Genomic DNA, 18442 nt, shown 5'->3' on the forward strand with positions numbered 1-18442 from the left:
CGCTTTAGAGTTAGAAAAGTTCTCTACTGTATTAATCAGATGGGTTTTCTGGTCGCCCAGAAAAGATCAGAGGTGATCACCAAGGAAGTGGAAACTGATTGATGAAATGAAACAGATTTAGGAACAGTCACATGATCATGGACCAATTTAAACACTAGTGATCTTGAGGATCTGTAGAAGTTTGTCAATTCAGGAAGTTGCATCCCCACTCTCTCACTTACCTGTCTCTCTAGTGTGGTATTTAACAACCTGGTAATGGCATTTGGTATTAAGATTAGGACAGAACAAGGATTAGGATACCATCAGCCGTTCCTCTGTGTGAGTACCTATCATAAACGTTCCCTTCACAGTTGTATGATGAGTCAGAGATAAGTAGCCATTAGAAAATGATCTGGGATCAGTTTACCCTGCCCACATTTCCAACCCAAACCATTAGGGAGAGGTAATGCAAAACTGACCTTAGATCAGCGTCTGGGGCGACTTTGTCCTGCTAGAGCTGCATATCAGCTGATTAGCGGGAAAGGTTGGAGAGGCAGGCTCTCTTGTCTTGCCATCTGCGTGTGTGTTCCACGCTGTACCATTAGGGATCTTTACACAGATGGTTTGAGGGCAGCCTCGGAAAATGTCAGGACAAATGTCAGGACATTCCCCTGGATAATTACTGTTAGAGCTCACCACTACTCTCCATCTCTAGTTCTCTCTCTCTCTACCTACCTAGCTCTCCCTTACTCTCACTCTATAACTCTTTCTCTCACTGATTGTATATCACTCTCTTTTCTCTCATTGTATTCTGTTCTGTCAATCTCGCTTGTTCTCTTTCTCATCCCTCCTCTCTCTCTTTCTCTCATATACTAGAGACCAGTGAGACTGGTCTCCACAGCCCTAGTCTACTTGGGAGGTATTGCACATCCGCTAAGGAGTGTGTAAGGACTAACCCTGGAGATGTGTCCTCCAGGAGGTATACCTTTAAAACACCTAATCTCTCTAACCAACTCTCAGTGCTAGGTGAAGGGAGTGGCGAGTCAGGAGTATAGTGGATTAGTGGATGGGTGCTATTTACTCTTAGAAAAAAGGTTCCAAAAAGGTTATTCATCTGTCCCCACGGGAGAACCCTTTTTTGGTTCCAGGTAGAACTCTTTTGGGGTCCATGTAGACCCTCTGTAGAAAGAGTTCTACATGGAACACATAATGATTCTACCTGCAACCAAAAATGTTTTTTCAATGATCCTCCTAAGGGGACAGCCGAAGAACCCTTTAAGTTTCTAGATAGCACCTTTTTTTATAAGAGTGTAGTATTAAAACAGTCAGGTGTGGGTGTTTTTTTGTGTCTGATGTTTTCAATTTTGAAAACAAAGTTAACTTTATGTAGTCAACTCAAAAGTGATTTGTCTGCTTCCCAAATGGCACTCTATTACCTATTTAGTGCACTGATAGAAAGGCTGATAGAAAGGACTACACTGTTACATGAAGATTTCATGATCCATGGTGGAGTGAGGAATGCGAGAGTGAGAGAAACAGTGAGACAGACTGCGAGTGAGAGAGATAAACAGAGAGAGAAGAATAGAATAGAGAGGGAGAAAGAGGAAGAGAGAGAGAAGAGAGAGAGAGAGAGAGAGAGAGAGAGAGAGAGAGAGAGAGAGAGAGAGAGAGAGAGAGAGAGAGGAATACAATGAACATGTTTGGGGATATACTTTGATTTCACACCTGTCTACATTTTCCACAAAAGCCCTGTCGGTGTTTCTGACCAAAGTGGAACATTTGGGTTGAGTTGCTATCCTAACTATCCACCTATTCCTTGTTTTGCTTCTTTCATTCACAACAAAGACAACTACGGACAAGCTGAGCAGCAAAAGCACCTTGGGTCCTTGCATATGAAACTATAGATTACTTTATTTCCCTGTTTTCTTGAGGGGCTGAGAGCAGATGCATGGCACAGTGATCGATACAGCACCTAAAGCAGTGGGAGTAAGAAGAATTGAAATACACTTATAACAAGACCTGGGATCCATTTGGAGGGAAGGGAAATACTACAGCAACACTTTCAGATCGGCTACACTCTCCTGACAGAAAGACAGCTTTGGTTGGTTTTGTCTGTAATTGATTCAAATGTTTCAAGACTTTGAAATACTTTTTTTACTGAACTGGAAAAAGAGCGATGGAAATGTGCATGAATCTGGATGATACCCTTCGCTCAATTCCCACAGGTGTACTGTTGAGAACATGTTGCCTCAGAAAGCAAGCTCACGTATCACAGATGGGTAATAAATCACTCTTTAAAATTCAGCATGGAAAAGGCAGCACAAGCACGAACGGAAACTCAAAATAAAAGAGGACTTTCATATAAGAGATAGACAATGAGACAACAACAAATTCAGTTGAAGGTTGTTTTGTCACAAATTGTTTTTGTTGCTAAAAAAAATTTAACCAAAGAGAAGGGACATCATAACTAAAATCATAACAATACAAAAAGGAACAAACAAGACATAGAAAAAGGATGACGAGAGAAGAGTGTGAGACTTAGCAAAAGCAGAGGAAGTCACATGTCAATGATCCATTCTTACTCCCTACTTGCCCCTCCCCAACCCCTCCAAAAAAGCAGAAGAAAAAACGAGTGCTTGCGTCATCCATTAGAAGGGAAAGAAGGAGAGAAATGAAGAGAGGGAGCCTAAGGGGTTTAACAGTGTGCCAAACATCAGTGAGATTTCTTCTCTATAAAAAGAACAGAACGGTGCAGAAATATTCATTTTTTTTTTCAAATCATCAAACAGGTGAAAGAGAATCCTTTTTTCCAGTGAATAAAACCAAGACATTTTTCAGAAAGTTTTGTTTGTTTTTTTGTCCATTTAAAAATGTCTCCGTTTCTCAGTCCAAGTCTCTTTCAAGCCCCTGTTCTCTCATTTAAAGTCTGTTTGAAAATATAGAAGAGAACAGTTGTCTTTGCTTTGTCCTTGTCCACATTAGCAGTAAACAAATGATATCATCCTTTAGAGAGCAGATTTTAGGATGTGAAGAGCGGTTTGGAGGAGTGCTGTGTGTCTGTCTATGTATGTACATGTGGCTACCTGTTAGTCTACGCTTGAAACTGTATGTGTGTGTGTGTGTGTGTATGTGTGTGTGTGTGTATGTGTGTGTGTGTGTGTGTGTGTGTGTGTGTGTGTGTGTGTGTGTGTGTATGTGTGTGTGTGTGTGTGTTTCTCTGCCTCATCACACTTCAGTCTGGAAGTCCCCCTCAGACGTGTCAGGTGTGTTGGCAGACGAGGAGTCCCAGGTGGTCTTGTTGTGCAGCTCCATCCTGTCCTTCTGCTCCCCCGGCACAATGGACAGCTCAGGGGTCATGGTCTTGAAGCTGTCCCAGGAGTGCTGGTCGTCTTGGGTCGGGGTCGACTTGTCCTGCATGGGGTCAAATGTCAAACACACGCAGGAGACATGGAATGTCAGATCTTTTTTTTTTGCGTACGTAATTAAATACAACAAATTCTTATTTTTCATTATTATTTAACAATGGAGCAGGGTGAAGAATCACCTGGCTAGCTGATCTAAGGTCAGTTTTGAGATTTGCACCCCTTATGGTTAAGGTTAGGATCTGTGGAGGTTAAGCTGATCCTAGACTGCTAAGGTCAGTTTTTGCATGTTAACCCCTAATGGTAAAGCTGATCCTATGTGCCCCCAGGTTAAATCTACCCATGAGACCAGCTGTTTATAAACTCATGGGGATACTTCAGAACAATCCAATCCCAAAGCAACCCTTCAGACCTTCATATTGTGCGTTATTATGGATGTGTTTGTGTCTGTTGATTCTTCATAGAAACATTGACACATTGATTCTTCATAGAAACATTGACACATTAATTCTTCATAGAAACATTGACACATTAATTCTTCATAGAAACATTGACACATTGATTCTTCAGAGAAACATTGACTCATTGATTCTTCATAGAAACATTGACACATTGATTCTTTAAAGAAACATTGACACATTGATTCTTCAGAGAAACATTGACACATTGATTCTTCAGAGAAACATTGACACATTGATTCTTCAAAGAAACATTGACACATTGATTCTTCATAGAAACATTGACACATTGATTCTTCAGAGAAACATTGACACATTGATTCTTCAGAGAAACATTGACACATTGATTCGTCAGAGAAACATTGACACATTGATTCTTCAGAGAAACATTGACACATTGATTCTTTAAAGAAACATTGACACATTGATTCTTCATAGAAACATTGACACATTGATTCTTCATAGAAACATTGACACATTGATTCTTCAGAGAAACATTGACACATTGATTCTTCAGAGAAACATTGACACATTGATTCTTCAGAGAAACATTGACACATTGATTCTTCAGAGAAACATTGACACATTGATTCTTCATAGAAACATTGACACATTGATTCTTCAGAGAAACATTGACACATTGATTCTTTAAAGAAACATTGACACATTGATTCTTCATAGAAACATTGACACATTGATTCTTCAGATAAACATTGACACATTGATTCTTCAGAGAAACATTGACACATTGATTCTTCATAGAAACATTGACACATTGATTCTTCATAGAAACATTGACACATTGATTCTTCATAGAAACATTGACACATTGATTCTTCAGAGAAACATTGACACATTGATTCGTCAGAGAAACATTGACACATTGATTCTTCAGAGAAACATTGACACATTGATTCTTTAAAGAAACATTGACACATTGATTCTTCATAGAAACATTGACACATTGATTCTTCATAGAAACATTGACACATTGATTCTTCAGAGAAACATTGACACATTGATTCTTCAGAGAAACATTGACACATTGATTCTTCAGAGAAACATTGACACATTGATTCATTTCATTGAGAAACATTGACACATTGATTCTTCAGAGAAACATTGACACATTGATTCTTCAGAGAAACATTGACACATTGATTCTTCAGAGAAACATTGACACATTGATTCTTCAGAGAAACATTGACACATTGATTCTTCAGAGAAACATTGACACATTGATTCTTCATAGAAACATTGACACATTGATTCTTCAGAGAAACATTGACACATTGATTCTTCAGAGAAACATTGACACATTGATTCTTCATAGAAACATTGACACATTGATTCTTCATAGAAACATTGACACATTGATTCTTCAGAGAAACATTGACACATTGATTCTTCATAGAAACATTGACACATTGATTCTACAGAGAAACATTGACACATTGATTCTTCAGAGAAACATTGACACATTGATTCTTCAGAGAAACATTGACACATTGATTCTTCAGAGAAACATTGACACATTGATTCTTCATAGAAACATTGACACATTGATTCTTCATAGAAACATTGACACATTAATTCTTCATAGAAACATTGACACATTGATTCTTCAGAGAAACATTGACACATTAATTCTTCAGAGAAACATTGACACATTAATTCTTCATAGAAACATTGACACATTGATTCTTCAGAGAAACATTGACACATTGATTCTTCAGAGAAACATTGACACATTGATTCTTCAGAGAAACATTGACACATTGATTCTTCAGAGAAACATTGACACATTGATTCTTCAGAGACACATTGACACATTGATTCTTCAGAGACATGTTGATGGTTTATCATAGCAAACCACCTCATTTGTGGTGCAAGGTTTGGCAACTTCTGAATTGAAAGGTGCGTTGCATAGTGGTATAAAACCAGCTCATGTAAATGAATCAACCTAGATAATAAACCTTACTAAAGAAAATGCACCTGACTACACCACATAAATGCTAACATCTCACAAACTGAATACAGATAATGTGCTAGCATAAGTTCACCATTAGCATCATGATCTCATTTTTTTTTAGGTCAAGGCTACCTGCTGTCTCCCTGACCAACATCTCCATCTCCCAGATGGATTCATCTGTCCTGGCTCTCACTGGACTCATTCGGCAGGCTCTGTGATCGCTGCATACGTTCTGCCAATGGGCCTTTCATGTCCAGTTGAAGTCGGAAGTTTACAAACACCTTGGCCAAATACATTTAAACTCAGTTTTTCAATTCCTGACATTTAATCCTAGTAAAAATTGCCTGTCTTAGGTCAGTTACGATCACCACTTTATTTTAAGAATGTGAAATGTCTGAATAATAGTAGAGATCATTTTTTATTTCAGCTTTTATTTCTTTCATCTCATCACATTCCCAGTGGGTCAGAAGTTTACATTCACTCAATTAGTATTTGGTAGCATTGCCTTTAAGGTGTAACTGAGTCAGGTTTGTAGGCCTCCTTGCTCGCAAACGCTTTTTCAGTTCTGCCCACAAATTTCCTATGTGATTGAGGTCAGGGATTTGTGATGGCCACTCCAATACCTTGACTTTTTTGTCATTAAGCCATTTTGCCACAACTTTGGAAGACCCATTTGCGACCAAGCTTTAGCTTCCTGACTGTCTTGAGATGTTGCTTCAATATATCCACACAATTTTCACCCCTCATGATGCCATCTATTTTGTGAAGTGCATCAGCCCCTCCTGCAGCAAAGCACAACATGATGCTGCCACCCCTGTGCTTCACATTGGGATGGGTGTTCTTCGGCTTGCAAGCCTCCCCCCTTTTCCTCTAAACATTACATAAGCTTTTTTATGGCTGTTTTGGAGCAGTGGCTTATTCCTTGCTGAGCGGCCTTTCAGGTTATGTCCATACAGGACTCGTTTTACTGTGGATATAGACTCTTTTGTACCTGTTTCCTTCAGCATCTTCACCATGTCCTTGCTGTTGTTCTGGGATTGATTTGCACTTTTTGCACCAAAGTACATTCATCTCTAGGAGACAGAATGCGTCTCCTTCCTGAGCGGTATGAACGATGTATGGTCCCATGGTGTTTATACCTGCGTACTATTGTTTGTACAGATGAACGTGGTACCTTCAGGCGTTTGGAAATTGCTCCCAAGGATGAACCCGACTTCTGGAGGTCTACAACTTTTGTGGTTTCATAGATATATATATACTGTATATATATATATATATATATATATTAAAACTCATTTTTCAACCACTCCACAAATCTTCTATATCTTCTATAATCTACAATGATTCCATTTCTATGTTTGCAAAAATGGCCTAATGGGTTAACCTGGAATAACTCTCTGGAAAAGCTACTAGGTGATCAGGCCTTAGTTCGAGCCCTGCAGTGACACATCTGATTTGAATATTCAACTAATTATGGTTTAACCTCTGGGCCATAATTAGCTGAATCAGGTGTGTTGCTGCAGGGCTGAATCAAAACCCTGCACACTCAGAAAGCCAGTAGCCGTATTGGACGAGAGTCAGAGAATCCTGGGCTGAACCATTTGGAATTGATGCTTATTACTTAATAAATCACACAGAACTCTGTAGCATAGATATTAGAGGGAAGGAAGATAACACCCTCTAGGGGATTTCCTCATCGAGTTGCTTAGATGGTTTATCCAACGACTGTTACGTTGGCTCATTCTGGATCCCACCACCACAGTGTTCAACCCATATCACAAGGGATAGTCTCGCTTCTACACCATCTCTGATGTAATATGTTGTTATTTCACTGAGGTGGCCATTTTGAAAAACACCTCCCACCTCTAAATGGACTCTCTGGCAGGAACTTCCTACTACCCCCTCTGATGAAAATGTGATGTGTGTGTATCTGGGTGCGTATTTGAGTACATTTTGACAAAATCGATGGCACTGTCACACCCCGTGTGCCCTTTCTGTGTGTGTGTGTGTGTGTGTGTTTGGATTTTGGAGAGTGAAGAATATTGGCTAATATAAGCAGAGAGTCATGCTGTTCGTTAACATGCTGTTCCCAATCTCTCTGTCCAGTTCCTTCTCCTCTCGCTATCTCCATTTCGCCATTCTCTGTGTCACAGAAAACACACACACACACACACACACACACACACACACACACACATGTACATGTACACACACACACACATGTACACACACACACACACACACACTTGTACATGATGCAAATGAAACAACAGCCCAATATGTATGAACCTGCCTCTATCATAGGAGAGACACCTTGGGGAAATGTGTTTTGATTTGATTTGATTTCATCAGTGATCCATACAGCCTGTTGTGACTACACTGACCGCCAGGAGGCGATATTAGCCTGAATATGAATCTCCCTGCGTTGTCTCGGGCTGACAGTTGGCAGAATGAATGCAAAAAGCATAATCTGGGAGGCAATTTGAATGCTAAATGCCAGCGAAGCAACATTTTGTAATGCAGAAATGTGGGTAATGCTGCTGTCAGGCATAACTTTATCCCTGGGAGGCTACGCTAACTCAGTTGTGCTTCTCTCCTCTCTCTCTGCCTCTCTCAGTCTACCTCTCTCTCCTCTCCTCTCCCGCCATCTACCTCTCTCTCTGCCTCTCTCTGCCTCCCTCAGTCCACCTCTCTCCTCTCCCTCCATCTACCTCTCTCTCTGCCTCCCTCAGTCTACCTCTCCCTCCTCTCTTCTCCCTCCATCTACCTCTCTCTGCCTCCCTCAGTCCACCTCTCTCCTCTCCCTCCATCTACCTCTCTCTCTGCCTCCCTCAGTCTACCTCTCCCTCCTCTCTTCTCCCTCCATCTACCTCTCTCTCTGCCTCCCTCAGTCCACCTCTCTCCTCTCCCTCCATCTACCTCTCTCTCTGCCTCCCTCAGTCCACCTCTCTCCTCTCCCTCCATCTACCTCTCTCTCTGCCTCCCTCAGTCCACCTCTCTCTCCTTCCCTCTCCCCCATCCCTCTTTCCTCTGCCTGCCACTTCTCTTCTCTACTTACACTCGAAGAGTTCTTTTCACCTCCGGCAGACGAAATGCTCCATCGCTTTTCCCTCTGTTGCGATAAGATGGGAGGGGGAGAAAAAGATGAGGAAGGAGGAGAGAGAAAGAGAGAGAGAGAGTAAGAAGAGGGGGGAATCACAGTCACTGACAGCTCTGCCCTGAAACAACAACAACACTATTGTTCTTCCATCTCCACTGGCCAGCGGTGTGTTGTTCCCTTCCAATGGACATATTCCCCCTTTTCCTCTCCTTTTCATACGCCTCCTCTCCCATTCTCTTGTGGCACATTATATGAAAAGAGAAACACCCCCACTCACACACACTGCACATTGAAACGTCACAGACACACACTGCACGGTGAAATGCCACAGACACACACTGCACAGTGAAACGCCACAGACACACACTGCACAGTGAAACGCCACAGACACACACTGCACAGTGGAATGCCACAGACACAGACTGCACAGTGAAATGCCACAGACACAGACTGCACAGTGAAACGCCACAGACACACACTGCACAGTGAAATGCCAGACACAGACTGCACAGAAACACAGACTGCACAGTGAAATGCCACAGACACAGACTGCACAGTGAAATGCCACAGACACAGACTGCACAGTGAAATGCCACAGACACACACTGCACAGTGAAATGCCACAGACACAGACTGCACAGTGAAATGCCACAGACACACACTGCACGGTGAAATGCCACAGACACAGACTGCACAGTGAAATGCCACAGACACAGACTGCACAGTGAAATGCCACAGACACACACTGCACAGTGAAATGCCACAGACACAGACTGCACAGTGAAATGCCACAGACACAGACTGCACAGTGAAACGCCACAGACACACACTGCACGGTGAAATGCCACAGACACACACTGCACAGTGAAATGCCACAGACACAGACTGCACAGTGAAACGCCACAGACACACACTGCACAGTAATGCCACAGACACACACTGCACAGTGAAACGCCACAGACACACACTGCACAGTGAAACGCCACAGACACACACTGCACAGTGAAACGCCCCAGACACACACTGCACAGTGAAACGCCACAGACACACACTGCAGGAAACACACAAACAGTTGGAAATACGTAAAGGCTATAGCTATACTAATCTAATCATAAGCATGAAGAAGGTCAGGACAGTCCTGGTCACTGGCAATAGAGAGAGAGAGAAACAGTGGTCAAGGGGAGGAGAAGGATGAAGTTGCCCCTGGACACTGCTCTAAGGTCAGTTTTATTATTTCCTCCCTAATGGTTAAGCTTATGATTTTGGGAGGGTAAGATTATCCTAGATCTGTGCAACTTCTGCATCCCCATCCTCTCCACACTGGGCTCCAATCTGGCAACCCTCCATACATCCAGGCCCTCAACCTGGCGACCGAGCTGGCGAAGCGGTGGAAAGCTTGGTGGTGCTGATTCTCTGTGTTTCACCTCAGACCTTAAACACACAGAGCTTCTCCTCTTCTCCCTCTTTATGACTGCCCTTCGCCCTCTCCCTCATTCTCTGTTCATTCTCTATCATTTGTCTTCTCCTCTTCTCCCTCTTTATCACTGCCCTTTTCCCTCTCCCTCATTCTCTGTTCATTCTCTATCATTTGTCTTCTCCTCTTCTCCCTCTTTATCACTGCCCTTCGCCCTCTCCCTCATTCTCTGTTCATTCTCTATCATTTGTCTTCTCCTCTTCTCCCTCTTTATCACTGCCCTTGCCCTCTCCCTCATTCTCTGTTCATTCTCTATCATTTGTCTTCTCCTCTTCTCCCTCTTTATCACTGCCCTTTGCCCTCTCCCTCATTCTCTGTTCATTCTCTATCATTTGTCTTCTCCTCTTCTCCCTCATTTGCCCTCTCCCTCATTCTCTGTTCATTCTCTATCATTTGTCTTCTCCTCTTCTCCCTCTTTATCACTGCCCTTTGCCCTCTCCCTCATTCTCTGTTCATTCTCTATCATTTGTCTTCTCCTCTTCCTCTTGTTCTGCCATCCCTCACTCTTTCTCACGGGGTATTTTCCTGAATGCCCCTGTCCTTCCCGCTCTTAATCCATACTCCCCTATCTCTCTCTCACTATCTCTCTCTTGTCCTCAGCTCTATCTCCTACACAATCTGGTCTGTCTCTTTCTGGGATAATGCCTCTATACCCCACTGATCTAACACAAAGAAACAAGTGAGGAAGAGAGGAAAACGACGTCAGGGAAACCGACAGCATCCCCACCACCACCACCGTCATCCAAGCAGGAAGTGACACCACAGCGACATCACCCGTCAAAGTTCACAAAGAGAAGAAAATATACAAAGGAAGCGGTCAGAGACCTCACTACAAGCATTACACCAGTACATATGTTCAGGTGGAAAGGAGACAGGGGAATCAGTGCAGAAACAGAAACACAGTCCTCCACACACCACACACCACACACTACACACTACACACTACACACACCACATACTACACACTACACACCACACACCACACACTACACACCACACACTACACACCACACTACACACCACACACCACACACTACACACTACACACCACACACCACACTACACACTACACACCACACACCACACACTACACACTACACACCACACACTACACACTACACACTACACACCACACTACACACCACACACTACACACTACACACACACCACACACACACACACACACACACACACCACACACACACACTACACACACACACACACTACACTACACACACACACCACACACTACACACCACACACTACACACACACACCACACACTACACACCACACACTACACACCACACACTACACACCACACACTACACACTACACACCACACACTACACACTACACACTACACACCACACACTACACACCACACACTACACACCACACACTACACACTACACACCACACTACACACTACACACCACACACACACACTACACACACACCACACACTACACACTAGAGCTTTACAATCATCTATCTATTTGTCTAAATGTACTATGGTATGGAGTGGAGAGAACACACACACACAGCCAGACCAGCAAACATACCCACAGCCAGACCAGCAAACACACACACACACACACACACACACACACACACACACACACACACACACACACACACACACACACACACACACACAGCCAGACCAGCAAACATACCCACAGCCAGATCAGTAAACACACACACAGCCAGACCAGCAAACACACACACAGCCAGACCAGCAAACATACCCACAGCCAGACCAGCAAACACACACACACACACACAGCCAGACCAGCAAACATACCCACAGCCAGATCAGTAAACACACACACAGCCAGACCAGCAAACACACACACAGCCAGACCAGCAAACATACCCACAGCCAGACCAGCAAACATACCCACAGCCAGACCAGCAAACATACCCCTGGTAGGGGCACAGACTATAGAGGGATGAAGGGGGTGTAAGAGTTGATTTTGGGGGTTGGGGGATGTGGGGGGGGTCTGTGTTGGGTTTTATTTTACCTTTCTTGTGTTGGCTGCCCTTGGTTCTGCTTGCTGCCTGGCTACAGTCAAACTAAGCCAGAGAGACATGTGGCACCAAGCATGACGAAGCCCAACCCAGACAACATACAAACAGAAACAAACCAAAAGAGCCAATGAAATAACAACGTACCATCCAGTAACAGACAGACAGTCAGTTACAGACTCACAGGCATCAAAATAAAATGTACATTAAATAAATACACACATGTATGAATTAGAAGACATTTAAATGATTAGATACGGTAAACAGAATGACCAATGGACACCAAGCGAGGCCAAGCATGCAGAGCCCGGGCCAGAGATGAGTGGGTACCAGAGGGTCAGGTAATAATACAGGAATTAGAATTGTTCTGGGTTCTGATGAGGCAACAGTGGGCTTTGGGTCTCTAAACCAAAAAGGGCTCAGGTGGACTCTCAAGTTACAATATCTCTCTCTCTCTCGCCGGTTCACTCTGTCTCTTTCCCTCTCTCTCTCTCTCTGTCTCGCCGGTTCACTCTGTCTCTTTCCCTCACTCTCTCTCTGTCTCGCCGGTTCACTCTGTCTCTTTCCCTCACTCTCTCTCTCTGTCTCGCCGGTTCACTCTGTCTCTTTCCCTCACTCTCTCTCTCTCTCTCTCTCTCTCTCTCTCTCTCGCCGGTTCACTCTGACTCTTTCCCTCACTCTCTCTCTGTCTCGCCGGTTCACTCTGTCTCTCTCCCTCACTCTCTCTCTGTCTCGCCGGTTCACTCTGTCTCTTTCCCTCACTCTCTCTCTCTCGCCGGTTCACTCTCTCGGTTCACTCTGTCTCTTTCTCTCTCTCTCTCTCGCCGGTTCACTCTGTCTCTTTCCCCTCTCTCTCTCTCTGTCTCGCCGGTTCACTCTGTCTCTTTCCCTCTCTCTCTCTCTCTGTCGCCGGTTCACTCTGTCTCTTTCCCTCTCTCTCTCTCTCTGTCTCGCCGGTTCACTCTGTCTCTTTCACTCTGTCTCTTTCTCTCTCTCTCTCTGTCTCGCCGGTTCACTCTGTCTCTTTCCCTCTCTCTCTCTCTCTGTCGCCGGTTCACTCTGTCTCTTTCCCTCTCTCTCTCTCTCTCTCTCTCGCCGGTTCACTCTGTCTCTTTCCCTCTCTCTCTCTCTCTGTCTCGCCGGTTCACTCTGTCTCTTTCCCTCTCTCTCTCTCTCTCTGTCTCGCCGGTTCACTCTGTCTCTTTCCCCTCTCTCTCTCTCTCTGTCGCCGGTTCACTCTGTCTCTTTCCCTCTCTCTCTCTCTCTCTGTCTCGCCGGTTCACTCTGTCTCTTTCCCTCTCTCTCTCTCTCTCTGTCTCTGTCTCGGTTCTCTCTGTCTCTTTCGGTTCCTCTGTCTCTTTCCCTCTCTCTCTGTCTCTGTCCGGTTCACTCTGTCTCTTTCCCTCTCTCTCTCTCTCTCTCTGTCTCGCCGTTCACTCTGTTCACTCTGTCTCTGTCTCTTTCTCTTTCCTCTCTCTCTCTCTCTGTCCGGTTCACTCTGTCTCTTTCCCTCTCTCTCTCTCTCTCTGTCGCCGGTTCACTCTGTCTCTTTCCCTCTCTCTCTCTCTCTCTCCTCGCCGGTTCACTCTGTCTCTTTCCCTCACTCTCTCTCTGTCTCGCCGGTTCACTCTGTCTCTTTCCCTCACTCTCTCTCTCTGTCGCCGGTTCACTCTGTCTCTTTCCCTCTCTCTCTCTCTCTGTCTCGCCGGTTCACTCTGTCTCTTTCCCTCTCTCTCTCTCTCTCTGTCTCGCCGGTTCACTCTGTCTCTTTCCCTCTCTCTCTCTCTCTGTCTCGCCGGTTCACTCTGTCTCTGTCTCTTTCCCTCACTCTCTCTCTCTGTCGCCGGTTCACTCTGTCTCTTTGCCTCACTCTCTCTCTGTCTCGCCAGTTCACTCTGTCTCTTTCCCTCACTCTCTCTCTGTCTCGCCGGTTCACTCTGTCTCTTTCCCTCGGTTCACTCTGTCTCTCTCTCTCTCTGTCTCACCGGTTCACTCTGTCTCTTTCCCTCTCTCTCTCTCTCTGTCTCGCCGGTTCACTCTGTCTCTTTCCCTCACTCTCTCTCTCTCTGTCTCACCGGTTCACTCTGTCTCTTTCCCTCACTCTTCTCCTCTCTCTCTCGCCGGTTCACTCTCTCTTTCTCTCTCTCTCTCTCTGTCTCGCCGGTTCACTCTGTCTCTTTCCCTCACTCTCTCTCTCTGTCTCGCCGGTTCACTCTGTCTCTTTTTCTCTCTCTCTCTCTCTCTCTCTCTGTCTCGGTTCACTCTGTCTCTTTCCCTCACTCTCTCTCTGTCTGTTCTCTGTCTTTCCCTCACTCTATCTCTGTCTCGCCGGTTCACTCTGTCTCTTTCCCTCACTCTCTCTCTATCTTGCCGGTTCACTCTGTCTCTTTCCCTCACTCTCACTCTCTGTCTCGCCGGTTCACTCTGTCTCTTTCCCTCACTCTCTCTCTCTCTCGCCGGTTCACTCTGTCTCTTTCCCTCACTCTCTCTCTGTCTCGCCGGTTCACTCTGTCTCTTTCCCTCACTCTCTCTCTGTCACTCTCCGTTTCCATCGTTTCCTCTCTCCATGACCTGTATCTTCCCACTCTCTCTCTTTTCAAATCTCATTACAAAGCCCACATGCCTGCAGCGATACAACGCATGAGCTTCCCTCTCCATTTTGAAACGTTAGATGAACCCTTTTAGAGATATCTTACCATTACCACAACCAATCATACCATCAGTATTCTGTACCAAGTCCTCTACTACACAAGCTCAGAAACAATCACTGAGTACAACTAACCATCGAGTGGAATTATAAACAAGCTTGGTATTGTAGTAATAGGGGTCTTCAAAGGGACCAGTAAACGCAGAACAAATACAATCTATTAAGGGCTACACATTTCTGTCAAATGAGAAATCAGACACAGATTGTAGTGGGCTACAGCATGGCCGCTGCAGTCCTATTCAGGGTCATGTTCTAGTCTCTCTCCATCAACAGTTCCGGCAAGTGACTTGGCCCTTTTCACCTCACCTCTTGATTGGTCCAAGGACACTAAATTAGCTGCATTAGCATAGTGCCCCTTAGTGCGCATTGAAGCTAGCGTTAGGTTTGTTCTGTCTGGGCTAACTGTCTCCTCATTAGGCCCCACTGATAGAGCCAGGAAGTGCTAGCACGCTAGGCTACGATACACCGTGCCAACACTTGGATTTTATGGGCAATTTGATGAAAACAGATGATGAGTTTATACTGGGCGCAGAGGAATGGAAATAATTAAAAACAGGCTAATGAGAGGAATTAATTATTCTATTAATGCCTCAATTGCGCCACTGAAGGCTGAGTTTAAAGGCAAACAAATGAGTAAATGAGGGGAATACTGAGAGGGAGAGAGAAAGAAGAGAAATGTCAGGCCCTAGGAACAAATAGAGGAGAGAATGAGATGGAGAGGGGAAGAGGAAGAGAGAGAGAGAGAGAGAGAGAGAGAGAGAGAGAGAGGGAGAGAGAAAGATAAAGCATACTTTAGAGAGGAAATTGTAGCCCAATGGCAGAACATTTATTTAAAGGACCTAATGGTTCAGGAGTGCAGTACATTGCCCTCACTGAATCAATAACAATACGCTGTTGTCATTAAACATTAGACATCTTAGCTTAACCTGGGTCACCCTTATTAAAGCACTGTGAATATGATTGGCACAATTTCCCTTTGCAACGGCAATACTATTTCTACACAGTCACAAAAAACAAGATAAACTGTGGAATAACAGTGTAACCAAAGCAAAAAGGAATCCAATCAAATGGTCTGTGATGTTTTCTCCTACCCCATGATATTTGTTTTGATAATCGAAGTGAATGCACACATGCCATATCAGCTGCACTGCAGAGAGTTCCGGAACCTCTGCTACAGTTACTGCATTTAAAATCACCATGGATAAGAACACTTCTTTCCTCTCCACCCCACTGAGCTCTACACAACTCCTCTGAAATAGAAAGAGAGAGAGAGAGAGAGAGAGAAAGAGAGAGAGAGAGAGAGAAAGAGAGAGAGAGAAAGAGAGAGAGAGAGAAAGAGAGAGAGAGAGAGAGAGAGAGAGAGAGAGAGAGAGAGAGAGAAAGAGAGAGAGAGAGAAGGGAGAGAGAGAGAGAGAGAGAGAGAGAGAGAGAGAGAGAGAGAGAGAGAAAGAGAGAGAGAGAGAGAGAGAGAGAGAGAGAGAGAGAGAGAGAGAGAGAGAGAGAGAGAGAGAGAGAGAGAGAGAGAGAGAGAGAGAGAGAGAAAGAGAGAGAGAGAGAGGGAGAGAGAGAGAGAGAGAGAGAGAGAGAGAGAGAGAGAGAGAGAGAGAGAAAGAGAGAGTGAGAAAGAGAGAGCGAGAAAGAGAGAGAGAGAGAGAGAGAGAGAGAGAGAGAGAGGGAGAGAGAGAGAGAGAGAGAGAGAGAGAAAGAGAGAGAGAGAGAGAGAGAGAGAGAGAGAGAGAGAGAGAGAGAGAGAGAGAGAGAGAGAAAGAGAGAGAGAGTGTGTGTGTGTGTGTGAGAGAGAGAGAGAGAGAGAGAGAGAGAGAGAGAGAGAGAGAGAGAGAGAAAACAACAAATAAGACGGAGAAGAAGTAACACAGCCCATTTGAGAGATGAAATATGCAACAGCTCAACAGTCGTACCATACGCCTGAGCATGCATACACACACACACACACACACACACACACACACACACACACACACACACACACACACAGAGTTCAGTACTTCATTACACACTGAGAGTGGATCTGTCATCACTTGGCTGGGGACTGCTTGCAAATGTCTTTGTTCACCTTTTGAACCCCGGATAACAGAGAGAGAGATGGTGGGAGGAAGAGAGTTAGGAGAGTGAAAGAAATACATATTTCAGTGGACAGCCTACCCCTCTCACCCCCTCCCTCTCTCTCTCACTCTCTCTCTCCCACCCTGCACTAGCCATGGGCCCCTGCCAGGTTCGTTGGTAGTGTCTCCATTACTGAGGATAGATTGAACATGGGGCTCCATCCATTTGCAGCCATATGGGCCCTGCTGCAGCGAGTAGCTATCCGGCTAGCATCTCCGTCATCACTTAGAAGTTAAATGCCTTTCAGATGGAACCAGCCATAGCACACAGAGCACACTAACTCACAGGGATAGCTCACACAAGATAACACACATACTGTACAGCACAATATAGTGAGAGACTGGTAGTGAGAGAAGAATGGGTCCATATGAGTGATTATTGTAGCACAGGTCAGGCTGAGATGAAGGAAGATCGGGAGGGAGAGGAAGAGAGAGAGAGAGAGAGATATAGAGAGAGAAAGAGATGAGGAGATTGTGAGATGGATTGTATTTGAGCAGGTAGATGTCTGGTAATGCTCGAGACCACTCACAAGCCCACCGCTGTCATCAGCCACAAGATTGGAGAAGATGGGGAAACAGAATACCAATGTGGGTGTGTGTGTGTGTGTGTGTGTATGATTTGTCTGGTATCCACTCATCTGTTCAGTGGCTAGCATATTGGCAGACCCTACCTTTCCAAAATGGTCAATTCTCTACTGACAGCCGCATTCATTATCTCCTCACACACATTTGCTCTGTTACCGTTGACCAATGACAGGCTTTTCTTGCCCATACAGAACACATAGTGTCGGGTCTGTTTCAGTGCCTGGCTTTATCTCTGCTTGTTTATTGGCTGGAGAAAAACGTTATGGGGGATAATAAACCTGTTTGATTGTTTCATTGGTTTATTATGGATGGGTTTATAACTTTCATTTAAATCAATTTAGGTCTTATTAAGGTGGGGGCACTGAAACGGATACAACAACCGGACGGGTTCACATGTCAAAATGGCCGACGTTATCTCCCACCCTGCATTTCTAACATGGCAGATTTATGCCGAGTCCAAAATCAACCACTAGCCCCCATCTATGCACTTCACCTAGAACTGAATAACAAGATGAGTGTTGGTCATAGAGTCATCTCTTGTGGACAGACTACGTAAACATAAATGGTATCGTAGCTCTGTGTGCGATAACAATGATAACAAGACGCTTTAGTTCCAGTCCTTCGGAATTTGGCACTGGTTACTTGGACATAT

At 44.5% G+C, this 18442-nt stretch overlaps 1 protein-coding gene across 10 annotated transcripts in view; it reads right to left on the reverse strand.

Annotated features, from left to right (window-relative positions):
• Positions 1–2257: 2257 nt before the first annotated feature.
• The window catches only part of LOC112236880 (adhesion G protein-coupled receptor B2-like), a 507905-nt gene continuing 491720 nt past the window's right edge, over positions 2258–18442 (reverse strand). For 6 of the 10 annotated variants that reach the window (XM_042295299.1, XM_042295295.1, XM_042295293.1 and 3 more), the window contains 2 exons: positions 8830–8883; positions 2258–3390 (listed from right to left, as the gene is read on the reverse strand). In XM_042295299.1, the coding sequence (XP_042151233.1) occupies positions 3205–3390; positions 8830–8883 (240 nt within the window). In that variant the 3' untranslated portion in view covers positions 2258–3204. Of the gene's footprint in view, positions 3391–8829; positions 8884–12371; positions 12424–16905 lie in introns of those variants that run through there. The other 4 variants (XM_042295297.1, XM_042295298.1, XM_042295294.1 and 1 more) reach the window with 4 other exon arrangements.

Source organism: Oncorhynchus tshawytscha, linkage group LG13, assembly GCF_018296145.1.
Source record: "Oncorhynchus tshawytscha isolate Ot180627B linkage group LG13, Otsh_v2.0, whole genome shotgun sequence".
Classification (NCBI taxonomy): domain Eukaryota; kingdom Metazoa; phylum Chordata; class Actinopteri; order Salmoniformes; family Salmonidae; genus Oncorhynchus; species Oncorhynchus tshawytscha.